Source organism: Podarcis cretensis (genome assembly GCF_951804945.1).
Source record: "Podarcis cretensis genome assembly, chromosome: 13".
Lineage (NCBI taxonomy): Eukaryota > Metazoa > Chordata > Lepidosauria > Squamata > Lacertidae > Podarcis > Podarcis cretensis.
The window spans coordinates 9,984,083-9,997,140 of NC_137182.1; the positions used below are offsets into that span (position 1 = coordinate 9,984,083).

The window sequence follows — 13,058 nt, forward strand, 5'->3', positions numbered from 1 at the left end:
TGTACAGTATCCCCAAATGGAAACTAGAGTCGGAGGTCATACATTTTCTATTACTGTGGAATGATCAGGAGCTCACCAGGTTAGTGGCTAAATATCTCTATTTGGTTTTTTGTCGTCGAAATACACTGCAGACGTCTGATCTCCCTAGAGACCAAGAGATGTGACGATAGACTGCTCTGCCTCTTTGCTTTTAGCAAATGTTTTGTGCCACTGGGGAAGTGGTAATTTTGTATTGATTTGTTTTGGATGTTTGTATGTGATGCCAAGAGGGACGCAGGTGGCGCTGTGGGTTAAAGCCTCAGCGCCTAGGGCTTGCCGATCGAAAGGTCGGCGGTTCGAATCCCTGCGGCGGGGTGCGCTCCCGCTGCTCGGTCCCAGCGCCTGCCAACCTAGCAGTTCGAAAGCACCTCCGGGTGCAAGTAGATAAATAGGGACCGCTTACCAGCGGGAAGGTAAACGGCGTTTCCGTGTGCGGCTCTGGCTCTGGCTCTGGCTCTGGCCAGAGCAGCGATGTCACGCTGGCCACGTGACCCGGAAGTGTCTCCGGACAGCGCTGGCCCCTGGCCTCTTAAGTGAGATGGGCGCACAACCCCAGAGTCTGTCAAGACTGGCCCGTACGGGCAGGGGTACCTTTACCTTTACCTTTATGTGATGCCAATAAAAGGTATGATGATGATGATGATGATGATGATGATGATGATGATAAAATAGCTGTGTTAGGCAACTCCCCAAGGCACAAGCGCATCTGGATGTCCTGGGCTGCCCAGATGGTAAGACCATCCTCTTGGCCTCACTGATGTGGTCCAAAGGAAAGCAGAATGATACATTTGGCACCAGCTTGGCTGCAGGAGATGCCAGAAGGAGGCGTACAAGGTGCCACCCAACCGTCTTAGGGTCTCCACTCTCAATTTGTGTAGGGTTTACTCCTTAGTCTTTTCTTTTCCCGAAGATATCCCGCAAGGCAGGGGAGTTTGAGGATCAGTGTTCCTTCTAGTTATAGCTATATCTGTATCTTCTAGCTATAACAAAGGCAGCATTTTTTCATCTCCGCCAAGCTAAGCAGTTGGCTCCTTATCTCTCTCGCCCTGACCTAGCCACTGTGATCCACGCGACGGTCACCTCCAGACTGGATTATTGCAACTCGTTCTACATGGGGCTGCCCTTGAGACTGACCCAGAAACTCCAGCGGGTGCAGAATGCCGCGGCAAGACTCCTTGCGGGGTCCTCACTGCAAGATATATTCACCCGGTGCTATACCAGCTGCACTGGCTCCCGGTGGAGTACAGGATCAGGTTTAAGGTGCTGGTTTTAACCTTTAAAGCCCTATACGGCCTAGGATCCTCATACCTACGGAACCGCCTCTCCTGGTATGTCCCATGGAGGACCTTATGGTCTTCAAACGAAAACATCTTGGAGGTCCTGGGCCATAGGGAGGTTAGGCTGGCTTCAACCAGAGCCAGGGCTTTTTCGGCCGTGGCCCCGATCTGGTGGAACGCTCCGTCACAAGAGACTAGGGCCCTGCGGGACTTGGCATCTTTCCGCAGGGCCTGCAAGACAGAGCTGTTCCACCAGGCCTTTGGCCAGGGCACAGCCTGACTCCCTCCTTTGGTAATCCTCATAGAACTCTAGCCCAATGGTTGCCATTAATTGGATTTTGAATTGATTTTAGAATGAATGGATTTTAGAATGTTGTGTTACTTTTTTTGTTGTTAGCCGCTCTGAGCCCGGCTTTGGCTGGGGAGGGCAAGATATAAATTAATAATAATAATAATAATAATAATAATAATAATAATAATAATAATAATAATATGGATGGGCTACCTTCCCAGGTTGACCAGCTACATAGTCATGCCGGCTCATGTGCTAAATGGAACTGCCTATTTTTTTTTTTTTTTTGGGGGGGGGGAGGGAATTGCATGGGGTAGGTGCTTCTTAAATGCCCTCCCACAGAACGGCAAATTACACCTTTGTAATTAGACAAATTACACAGAGGCAAGGAAGATTCTTTGAGTGGTAACTTGAAATTAAATTATTATTTAGAAGACCGCTTTGGGAAGGGGCCAACTTTAAAAACCTTGCATGCAATTATACACGTGCAAATTCTGTTCCTATGAGATAGCTTTAAAACTTCTGCACAACCTGTTGCTAGTTATGAATGCATTTTAACAAATTATTCCAGTTAAAAAGAGGCCTGGGGGAAAGTTTAAAAGGGCTGGGAAAGACAACTGCTGGCGGAACTGAAGAGCTGCTACAACACAAAGTTTGGTGAAAGCGCGGGTGGCGCTGTGGGTTAAACCACAGAGCCTAGGACTTGCCGATCAGAAGGTCGGCGCTTCGAATCCCCGCCACGGGGTGAGCTCCCGTTGCTCGGTCCCTGCTCCTGCCAACCTAGCAGTTCGAAAGCACATCAAAGTGCAAGTAGATAAATAGGTACCGCACTGGCGGGAAGGTAAACACCGTTTCCGTGTGCTGCTCTGGTTCGCCAGAAGCGGCTGTCATGCTGGCCACATGACCTGGAAGCTGAACGCCGGCTCCCTCGGCCAATAAAGCGAGATGAGTGTCGCAACCCCAGAGTCGGTCACGACTGGACCTAATGGTCAGGGGTCCCTTTACCTTTTTACCATAACTTGCCACTGTGAATTAGGGCTGCTGAACATCAGTCCCTGAAGTTAACTGAGTTCTGTGGGCAACTAGTTCCTACAGTTTACAATACTGAAGTGTAACCCTTCCTGTTCCTTGCACATAGAAGCAGATATATTGGTTAAAAAAGCCAAAAACAACCCATGTTGGACAGCAGAAAGCCTTTTGCACATGGAATATGCATATTTCCAAAGAGGAATTACAATATCGAGGTAGCATTCCAATTTATTTTGCTGCAACTCAGCTTACGTTAACCTGTATCTTGACAAACTGGTAAGTACAAAATAGAGTATCTAAAAATACATTTTTGTATAGCATTGGCCCCAATCCTACTTACTTTAGAGTTAAGAAGTAACTGTTCTGTAAGCTGAGTCAATAATTGGAATGAACAGAAACAGCTCTACAAATTTTGCAAACATCTTCACCAATTTGCCACGTTTCCCTGATAGATGCCATGTTTGATAGCACTTTAACAAGTCAATCTTTTTTTTTTAAAAAAAGTTAAGACTATTCCAAATAAAGCAGCATTCAAGAAACGTGATTTAAAGCAGTCAGAAGTAAACCAAGTAAATGAATACTAAATAGTTATACCATCTATTTTTATTACCAAAACAGCAATTTGATGCAGCAACTGCACTTAATTTCTCTTTTTAAAAATCTTACCTATTGGGCGCAAAAGTCAATAAATTATAATCGATCAGTATGTGATTTTAATAACAGAACAAAAGGCTTGTTTTTAACGTGATAATCTGGTAGCATCTTAAAACTTCTGCATGGGTTTTTGCTAAAAATAAAATTTTGTTTTAATATGCTACCAAACGCTGCTATTTGTCTACGGAAAACCCTCCCAAGTTGTTTCAGTTTCTCTTTTTCCTCTGAGGTACAGAATGCAGCCGTTTCAGGCGCAAGGCACTCAATGCTCTACAGTTCCTCTCAATCTGAAACCCACCAACAAGCAGCCAAAAGGTAAAAACCCCTTAACTTGCCAGTCCCATACACTTCAGTAATAATTTCTGTTTTGAAGTAGCAAGAAAGAGTCCGAGTTCTCTCCATGCTGAATACAGGAAGCAATGATTTCATTCAACAGATGTTAAACCATATACATACCATATTTAATCACACCGAAGATCCAAATTAGATAAGTAATGACAAACACACAGAACATATGCAAATGCCAACACGCTTGGTTAACCAAACTGTTACCTTCCAATGCTTCAGGAAAGCATCTAAAACAGCTTCTAGTGTGTTAACAATTCGGTTCAGATGTGCATGTAAAACTTAAAACGGCAGACTTCTGTTTCAGCTACAAAGCATTTCCCAACTTCACACCAGAAACTCAGGACTAGTTCTAGTGATCCTTCCGCTTCTTTAACCAGGTATTTTGCACCACAAGGCCATCAACATTTATTCTTATAATGCAGTACAGGATTCCCATATTTGACACAATAAAGCTTAATTATCTTCCTCGTCGTCTTCCTCGTCGTCCCCTTCATCTTCCTCACCTTGGTCGCCAGATTCCAGTTCATCGTCATCTTCAACCTTTAAAAGAAAAAAAGGGTTGCGGCATTTAGTTAACGGACTAAAAAGTCTTCTCCATGTCCAACAATTAACTGGACAGATTTTTTAAATGACATTTTATTTTAAAAATGGCATTAATTTACTGGGGGTGTGGGTGTGTGCTTTTGTTACGTATTTTGTGTTTTATCTTGTATTTTTATATTGTAAACTGCCCTGAGATCTATGGATGAAGGGTGATATGCACATTAAATAAATAGAAATAAATTGTTTTAACTGTAAATGAAATGTTTTGCAAAAATAAGACGTTTACTAAAAACTTAGAGGACGCAGGTGGCGCTGTGGGTTAAAGCCTCAGCGCCTAGGACTTGCCGATCGAAAGGTCGGCGGTTCGAATCCCTGCGGCGGGGTGTGCTCCCGCTGCTCGGTCCCAGCGCCTGCCAACCTAGCAGTTCGAAAGCACCTCCGGGTGCAAGTAGATAAATAGGGACCGCTTACCAGCGGGAAGGTAAACGGCGTTTCCGTGTGCGGCTCTGGCTCGCCAGAGCAGCGATGTCACGCTGGCCACGTGACCCGGAAGTGTCTCCGGACAGCGCTGGCCCCTGGCCTCTTAAGTGAGATGGGCGCACAACCCCAGAGTCTGTCAAGATTGGCCCGTACGGGCAGGGGTACCTTTACCTTTACCTTAAAAACTTAGAATGTACGTTAAAACTGCTTTTGACATAAATACTTGCAAAACCGTGGATGAGAAGAGGAGGGTGAAACCCTCCTCTGAGGTAGTTGGAGCCTGTCTGCTACAAAACATGCATACAGTACCAAAGTCAATGAAAACTGAAGCAGAACAGCCTTTATTCCAAATTATTTAATCCAAAATACTTCTGGCTCTGCTCATCATCAGAGCAGCAAAAATGTTGCCAATCCAGACTAAAACTTGGGCTGTTTGCTTTCCGTGATTGGAAAACGAAATGCTCAAACCTAATGTCTTACCGGTTCCCCAAGCTCCTTGAGCTTATCCTTTAACGCAATTATTTTCTGATCCTGATCAGCCAGAAGAACCAGCAGATCATCCTGTTCCTTCTTAGATTCTGCGACTTCTTTCTGCAATTTGCTTTTCTCGTTTTGCAAAATAGCCACGGTACTGTTGGATGAGTCCAGCTGCTGCTTCAGCGAAGCCTTTTCCTCGCCGTGGGCCGCAATTTCATTCTGGCAGGAGAGGGAGGGGGAAATATTAGCATGCATCACTGCTACAATTGCTAACGCCACCCAGCTGGTACCAAAACAGTACTTTAATATGAAAGCTATCCTGGATGTCCCAAACAAGGGGCTTTTAAAAAATAAAAGTGACCCGCTATAATCAGAATCCTCCAGTGGCGTAGCGTGGGTTGTCAGCACCCGGGGCAAGGCAAGTAATTTGCGCCCCCTAACCCATGGATTTGCTCCCCCTAACCCGTGGATTTGCGCCCCCTAACCCTAACCCCCAGATGTTGCGCCCGGTGCGGCCGGCCCCCCCTGCACCCCCCACGCTACACCACTGCAATCCTCACTTCCCTTCCCTCCGTGCTCAATCCATATGGAGCTAAATGGACACAGATTTGATACAAGGACAAGCACCAAGCAATGCTTTCCTCACATTTTGGGTGAGGAATTTTATAAACATATGAAGCTGCCTTCTACAAAGTCAGACAGTTCAGTCTGGAATTATTTACCCTGATTGTACAGTACACTGGATTTGGCATCTACTCCCTCAATAGGCTATGTGAATCAATTCGGCTTAGTCATAAATTTGTCAGAAAATGCACACAGAGTTTCTCAGAGGCTATAGCAAACAATGCCACTGTGGAAGTAATCTAAAACTTGTGGTGTTTAAGCCAAATAGAGTGGCAGAACATGTAACGAGATCCCCCCTGCCCGGATCCGTACATAATGGGAAGAATAATTTATAATATGATTACACCCAAAAACCCACCCTCCACCAGATTACCCGAGTATCTTCCTTAAAAATGTGCACATAGCATTCATTGAAGTGTAAGCTTTCTAAAGGCACTTTCTCTAATAATATAATTCTTATTATTCAAAAAGTGAATTCCTATTAACGTGGAGGAAGTCTAAAAGGCCATTAACTGTCCATAACTCATTCTTGAATTGCCCCCTCCCTAAAAATCAAATTGCCCCCCTGTAGGGCGTGTGTCCCACGTTGCGAACCACGGAACTAGAGGAAGGTTCGTGTTTGAAGATAATGTGCCCTTACTATACCACCATAGATAGATAAACTTTATTCGCATTAGCCAACGACCATAGCAACATAAAACAAGCAATATATACAATTAAAAAGACAACGATGGGTAAAAAGGGCAATCAAATGACCAAGATTATTGTTGATAGCGCCCCTTAATCTCATTGCACCCTCGATAAACCTAGCGACCTTTACTGTTGTCTGATCATTTTGATCTGATAAAAGAAAGAACAATATGGCCGCAGATGGGTGGCCTGAGATGGTAAGTAAGAGTGGGGTGATGATCTCATTCCTCAGATCTTTATAAAGGGGACAGGACAGGAGAATATGAACCACTGTTTCCAGATTGCCATCTCCACAGGCGCAGAGTCGTTTCTCAGTTGGAAGCTTTTGGTATCTGCCCTCAAGTACAGCAGAGGGCATCACATCCAATCTGGCCAGTGTGAAGGCACATCTGTATTTTGGGATAGTTAATTTATACAAATATGGTGCCAGGGAATCAAACTGAGAAGGGGGGGGGGGAGGCATACCAAGGACAGAGTTTCTTTATAGTGGTCAGATTGTTCTGTTGCTCTAAGTTCTTCAGACGCTGTCCAATTAGCCTTTTTGCTTTAATAAAGCCCATTGTGAGAAGCTGATGTGGGTGGAGTCCGCAGGAGAGGAATTTTTGGTGCACAATTTTAGACCACACACTTTTATGGGGGTCTTGTGTCACTAAGGGCAGCAGACCGGGTGGATTTAGATTTAGACAGAGCCAATAATTAAGAGTTCTTTGCCAGGACCGAGCTTCTACAGAGGGAAGACTTGCCTCCAGTTGTAATGCTGCGTTTGGGACACAAGGTGGTACAGAAAAATTCTGTCTTAAAAATTTGGATTGGACAGACTATACCACCATGAAAAACATATGTTAGCCTTCCAAAATATTCCCCAAGGAATGCCAAAAATCCTTCAATAGTGAAGTTACACTTTACCAGTTTATTTTGACATCTCTATTATACCAGTTTATTTTGACATCTTCTAAATCCAGCCTGCACTTCTGGGAGTTCTCGGTCCACATACTGCTTGAGCCTTCCTTGTAGAATTTTAAGCATAACCTTGCTAGCGTGTGAAATGAGTGCAATTGTGCAGTAGTTGGAGCATTCTTTGGCACTGCCCTTCTTTGGGATTGGGATGTAGACTGATCTTCTCCAATTCTCTGGCCACTGCTGAGTTTTCCAAACTTGCTGACATATTGAGTGTAGCACCTATCCATTCTTAAGAAACCTATCCATTCTTAAGGAACTCAGCCCTGAGTGCTCACTGGAAGGACAGATCCTGAAGCTGAGGCTCCAATACTTGGGCCACCTCATGAGAAGAGAAGACTCCCTGGAAAAGAGCCTGATGCTGGGAAAGATGGAGGGCACAAGGAGAAGGGGACGACAGAGGACGAGATGGTTGGACAGTGTTCTGGAAGCTACCAGCATGAGTTTGACCAAACTGTGGGAGGCAGTGGAAGACAGAAGTGCCTGGCGTGCTCTGGTCCAGGGGGTCACGAAGAGTTGGACACGACTAAATGACTAAACAACATGGAAACTATTTAGTCTAAGCAACAGAACTTGTTAAGGCGGTTCTGCTGTCTCCAGCTAAGGGGTCTCCCAGCAGTGGATAGCAATTTGTTTAATCGAGTTGTTGAACTTGAGGGGTCTCATGCAATTGTTCTACCAGTGAGCTATGGCTCTTGAAACTCGAGTATCTCAGGGTGATTATACAATCCAATGAATGCGAACATGCAGGTCCCGCTTATCAAAAAACAATACGCTCCCAGGAAATCATTTGTTAGGTGAGCGTTTGCATAATGAGTCCACAATTTCCATTATTTCCTATGGGAACATTTCTAATTTGTGATATCTGCCCCTTTCCCGCCCCAATGTTGAGTTGAGCAAGGATGAAGCCGCCACTTTGGCAAATCTTAACTGAACACTTAAATTAAAAACGTAGTATTTTTTGATTAGGAAACAACCTTTAGTTCTTTATTCTCTTGCAAGAGCGTTGAGAGCCTTCTTTCCAAGTCGGCTGTCTTTGCTACCATAACGGTGCCATTGTCTACTGATACAGGAACCGGGGTTACGCTCTGCAAAACAAAGAAGACTCAAAAAGACTGACAGGGTACAGGAGATATATTTGGTCCAACACCTGCAATGTGTTCTGTACGGCAAAGTACAGCTAACGCAACAAATCAGACAATCTGTGTGAATGTGGGCCACTAGAGCTTATGTGGTATAAGAACAGTGTACGGCTTTTTATGGATTATGCTGGACAGTTGAAGGAGACTAGAGGACTACTGCTGTTTATTACATCCCACAGAAACAATACAAGGACAAAAAGATACGAGTGAAAGTCTTATATTACCAGTTTTTGAAGCAGTTCTTGCTTTTCACTCTGAAGTTTAAGAATGTCTGTGGACTGTGACTGGATCTGGGCCCTCAGGGTTTCAACTTCCTGTGAAGGGGAAAAAAATAAATGAATTTCGCTGCTAAGATAACAGCACTGTTTGCAAACAGAAGCAGGATAAGCGAATTTTCCAGAGGTTTGGAGGGCATCACCAATGCACACAACTCATTTTCCTTTTTCCCTTTTTTATTATTTTTAAAAACAAAGCAGAACAAACAAGACAAAGCAAAACAAAACAAAAAAGATAAGAAAGAAAACAAAAAGAAAAATCACATCTACAAAGAAAACCATATCATCATACTAATCATTATGTACATATACACATACTGACTTCCTTTGTTCTGAGACCTCATACAGTGGGGCCTCGCAAGACGTAAAGAATCCATTCTGCGATTCTCTTCGTCTAGCGGTTTTTTCGTCTTGCGAAGCAAGACCATTGACGGCTTAGCGGATTAGCGCTATTAGCGGCTTTTAGCGGCTTATCGGATAAGCAGATAAGCGGCTTAGCGGCTTAGAAAAAGGGGGGGGAAACGGCAGGAACTCGCAAGACATTTTCGTCTTGCGAAGCGAGCCCATAGGAAATTCGTTTTGCGAAGCGCCTCCAAAACGGAAAACTCTTTCGTCTAGCGAGTTTTCCGTCTTGCGAGGCATTCGTCTTGCGGGGCACCACTGTAGTTTTTAATCTTTCTTTACTGTTGTGTCTAATGTAGATTACCTCTATCTTTATACCTCTTGCGCCATTTTTCAATTGGTGCCGTGCAGGCCCACCAGGGAGTTATAAGTAGGCTCCTAAATGATAAGCACTGCCTCCAATGACCCAAAGCGTGGAATTATCCCCCTACTCTGAGAGAGAATGGCTAAATAAAGACAGCAATGAACTTGTACTACATATATGACTTGGAACATTGTTCTGGACAGGGGCCTATTTATGGCTTGCTGTCCTTCCAAAGCTTTCCTAATGGAGGAAGCATAAGCTTCCTGACCTCTGCAGATCAGCTGCCTTCTTGTTGTTGCGTATTCGGCTGGGCAATTAAGGCTTGTGCCAAAAATGTAACAAAGGTAAGGCTGGGTCTCTTCCCATCCTAATTACCTCATCCAGAGGAAAGGGGCAAAACCAGGCTTCCTCAAACGCGGCCCTCCAGATATCTGGGGACTACAATTCCCATCATCCCTGACCACTGGTCCTGCTAACTAGGGCTCATGGGAGTTGTAGGCCAAAAACATCTGGAGGGCCGAGCTTGAGGAAGCCTGGGCAAAACAAACTGTGCTGCTAAAAGCCCTAAATCTCAGAGAAGGGCCTCTGACTTCTCCCACCAGAAATAACAAGCTCAGGGAAAAAAAAGATTTATATAATGCTACTTTTTGATCAGGTTTCCTACTAAGGATACCTTCACACATTGCAATTGGGGAGGAACCATATTCTCAAACAGCAGCAGTCACGTCAGAATATCTTATGGAAGCAACAGGAATTCTTACTTTATATAGTTCTCTGTCAACCTCAGGGCCACTTGGCTTGTTCGTTTGTGAAGACTGCTCTGTTGTTGTTCCTCCTGCTGCAGGCGAAAGCTTCTGCAAATATCGGAAACATTTATTTTAAAAGGATAAGGATTTTTTTAACAAAGCACTTCCATAAATAGCATCCTGAGAAACTCAAACTTTTTCTTTTCTAAAAGCAAGCCCTTTTGGCTTCAGTTATAGGCTGTCAAGTTTGTGGCAGTGCCTGATGCCGTCTTTGAAACAAGAATATACTCTGCAGCATTTTTAGTGATCAGAAGGATTCAGGATGTAGCACAGACCATTGCCACTCTGCCCACGAACAGCAGATACAAAATATGCAATATAATGACATATTTTGACATACATGGCATAGAACTCAATTTTTCATGCAGGTGTTAGTGTTGATAGTTGTTGTTATGTCAGCTCTGGTATAGGTATTTAAAACCAAAATAAGAGGAAGGAATACAGTGGTGCCTTGCAAGACGAAATTAATCCGTTCTGCGAGTCTCTTCGTCTTGCGGTTTTTTCGTCTTGCGAAGCATGGCTATTAGCGGCTTAGCGGCTATTAACGGCTTAGCGGCTTTAAGAAAAAGGAAACAAAGTCACAAGAACTCGCAAGACGTTTCATCTTGCCAAGCAAGCCCATAGGGAAATTCGTCTTGCGGAACGACTCAAAAAACAGAAAACTCTTTTGTCTTGCGCGTTTTTCGTCTTGCGAGGCATTCGTCTTGCGAGGTACCACTGTAATGCCTTTTCCATCCCGATCCACTACTTGACAGTTTGCCAATGAACAAGCAGCACTGCAGATTTTACATATTGATTGTGACTACACTGCCTCCATTATTTAACAACTATTCAGAGAAATGCTGCAACAAATCAGTGACTATAATTATAAATCCAGTTACAGATAGGTAGCCGTGTTGGTCTGCCATAGTCAAAACAAAATAAAAAAAATCCTTCCAGTAGCACCTTAAAGACCAACTAAGTTAGTTCTTGGTATGAGCTTTCGTGTGCATGCACACTTCTTCAGATACTGAAGATACTGAAGAAGTGTGCATGCACACGAAAGCTCATACCAAGAACTAACTTAGTTGGTCTTTAAGGTGCTACTGGAAGGAATTTTTTTATTTTGTTATAATTATAAAGTTGGAAGCATTTACTACATGTGCCTCCTTACAATTCAGATATTGACACTCATAAGGTTATTAGGTCAGCATATCCGTTTTAGCCTTGTGAGTACATATGTATGGAAGTCACAATAGTGGACTGAAAATCATTTTTAAAAAACTTCAATAATGGCTGTGAACAACCAACAGGTTATGATAGCAGTTAAAATAATAGGCAATTGTAGGTCTCAGCAGTTAAGATCTGCCAGAGTCCCATCTGAAGACCACTTTTTGAGATTAGGTAAGTAGCTATTGGAAAAAGGCTCTTTATAGCAGTGGTACCCCAGCCTAGGCATGCATGCTTTGGGCCTTCTATACTATTTTTTAGGCAGTCAATGAAATCTGTCTTGTTGTCTTTTGCCTTTAACAAAATAGCTTTCAAAAACATCCAAAGCCTATTTAAATGCATTTCTTTGTACTGGTGTTTCAAGGTAGTTTTATCAGCTGTTTTTATTTTTTCCTTTCGTTATCACAAGCCACCGCCTTGAGGCTAAGTGGATTAAAGGTAAAAGGTAAAGGTACCCCTGCCCGTACGGGCCAGTCTTGACAGACTCTGGGGTTGTGCGCCCATCTCACTTAAGAGGCCAGGGGCCAGCGCTGTCTGGAGACACTTCCGGGTCACGTGGCCAGCGTGACATCGCTGCTCTGGCCAGAGCCAGAGCCGCACACGGAAACGCCGTTTACCTTCCCGCTGGTAAGCGGTCCCTATTTATCTACTTGCACCCGGAGGTGCTTTCGAACTGCTAGGTTGGCAGGCGCTGGGACCGAGCAGCGGGAGCGCACCCCGCCGCAGGGATTCGAACCGCCGACCTTTCGATCGGCAAGCCCTAGGCGCTGAGGCTTTAACCCACAGCGCCACCTGCGTCCCTAAGTGGATTACGATGGGATAAAAGTCTTACAAACAAACATATCCATGCTGCAAGTCACGTTCTTTCCCATTAACCACTCTGTTCAACAAAGGAATAAAAAGTGACAAGGGGACCAATGCCTTCTTCCCTTGGTATCAGGAACTTGCCTGCCTTCTGATCTGAGAGCATGAAAACAAGCCTTTTCTGATCAGCATTTTACCCTAGAAAAAGATGGACTGGAATTTTCATATTAGGTATCAATAGCTGACACTCATGTACTCACCAAGCTTTCAATCAAAGAATCTCGTTCCTTCAGTTGTTCCTGCAACAGTTCAAGCTTGTGTTTCCATTCTTCTATCTCCCCATGTAATTTGCTGATTTCTTCCGGCTGAACGCCATTCATTTGAGCCACATCGCCGTGGGAACTATGATGCTGGTTGTCTTTTCCTATTAGTCAGATTTGAAAATGACCCATTTGTAGAGTTCTGGGACAAATTTCCACAAATATTACCCATCCCAAACTCATTTAAAATCTTTCCTTCCTTAGAAATGGTACTATGAGCTAGGTAAAGGTAAAGGGATCCCTGACCGTTAGGTCCAGTCGCGAACAACTCTGGGGTTGCGGCGCTCATCTCGCTTTATTGGCCAAGGGAGCCGGCATACAGCTTCTGGGTCATGTGAGCAGCATGACTAAGCTACTTCTGGCAAACCAGAGCAGCGCACAGAAAC

At 44.2% G+C, this 13,058-nt stretch overlaps 1 protein-coding gene across 4 annotated transcripts in view; it reads right to left on the reverse strand.

Moving 5' to 3' along the window:
- Positions 1-2,847: 2,847 nt before the first annotated feature.
- Positions 2,848-13,058, reverse strand: part of USO1 (USO1 vesicle transport factor) — a 59,754-nt gene continuing 49,543 nt past the window's right edge. For all 4 annotated transcript variants that reach the window (XM_079949379.1, XM_079949380.1, XM_079949378.1 and 1 more), the window contains 6 exons: positions 12,613-12,776; positions 10,295-10,387; positions 8,777-8,866; positions 8,388-8,498; positions 5,143-5,358; positions 2,848-4,179 (listed from right to left, as the gene is read on the reverse strand). In XM_079949379.1, coding sequence (XP_079805505.1) covers positions 4,093-4,179; positions 5,143-5,358; positions 8,388-8,498; positions 8,777-8,866; positions 10,295-10,387; positions 12,613-12,776 — 761 coding nt within the window. In that variant the 3' untranslated portion in view covers positions 2,848-4,092. The remainder of the gene's footprint in view (positions 4,180-5,142; positions 5,359-8,387; positions 8,499-8,776; positions 8,867-10,294; positions 10,388-12,612; positions 12,777-13,058) is intronic.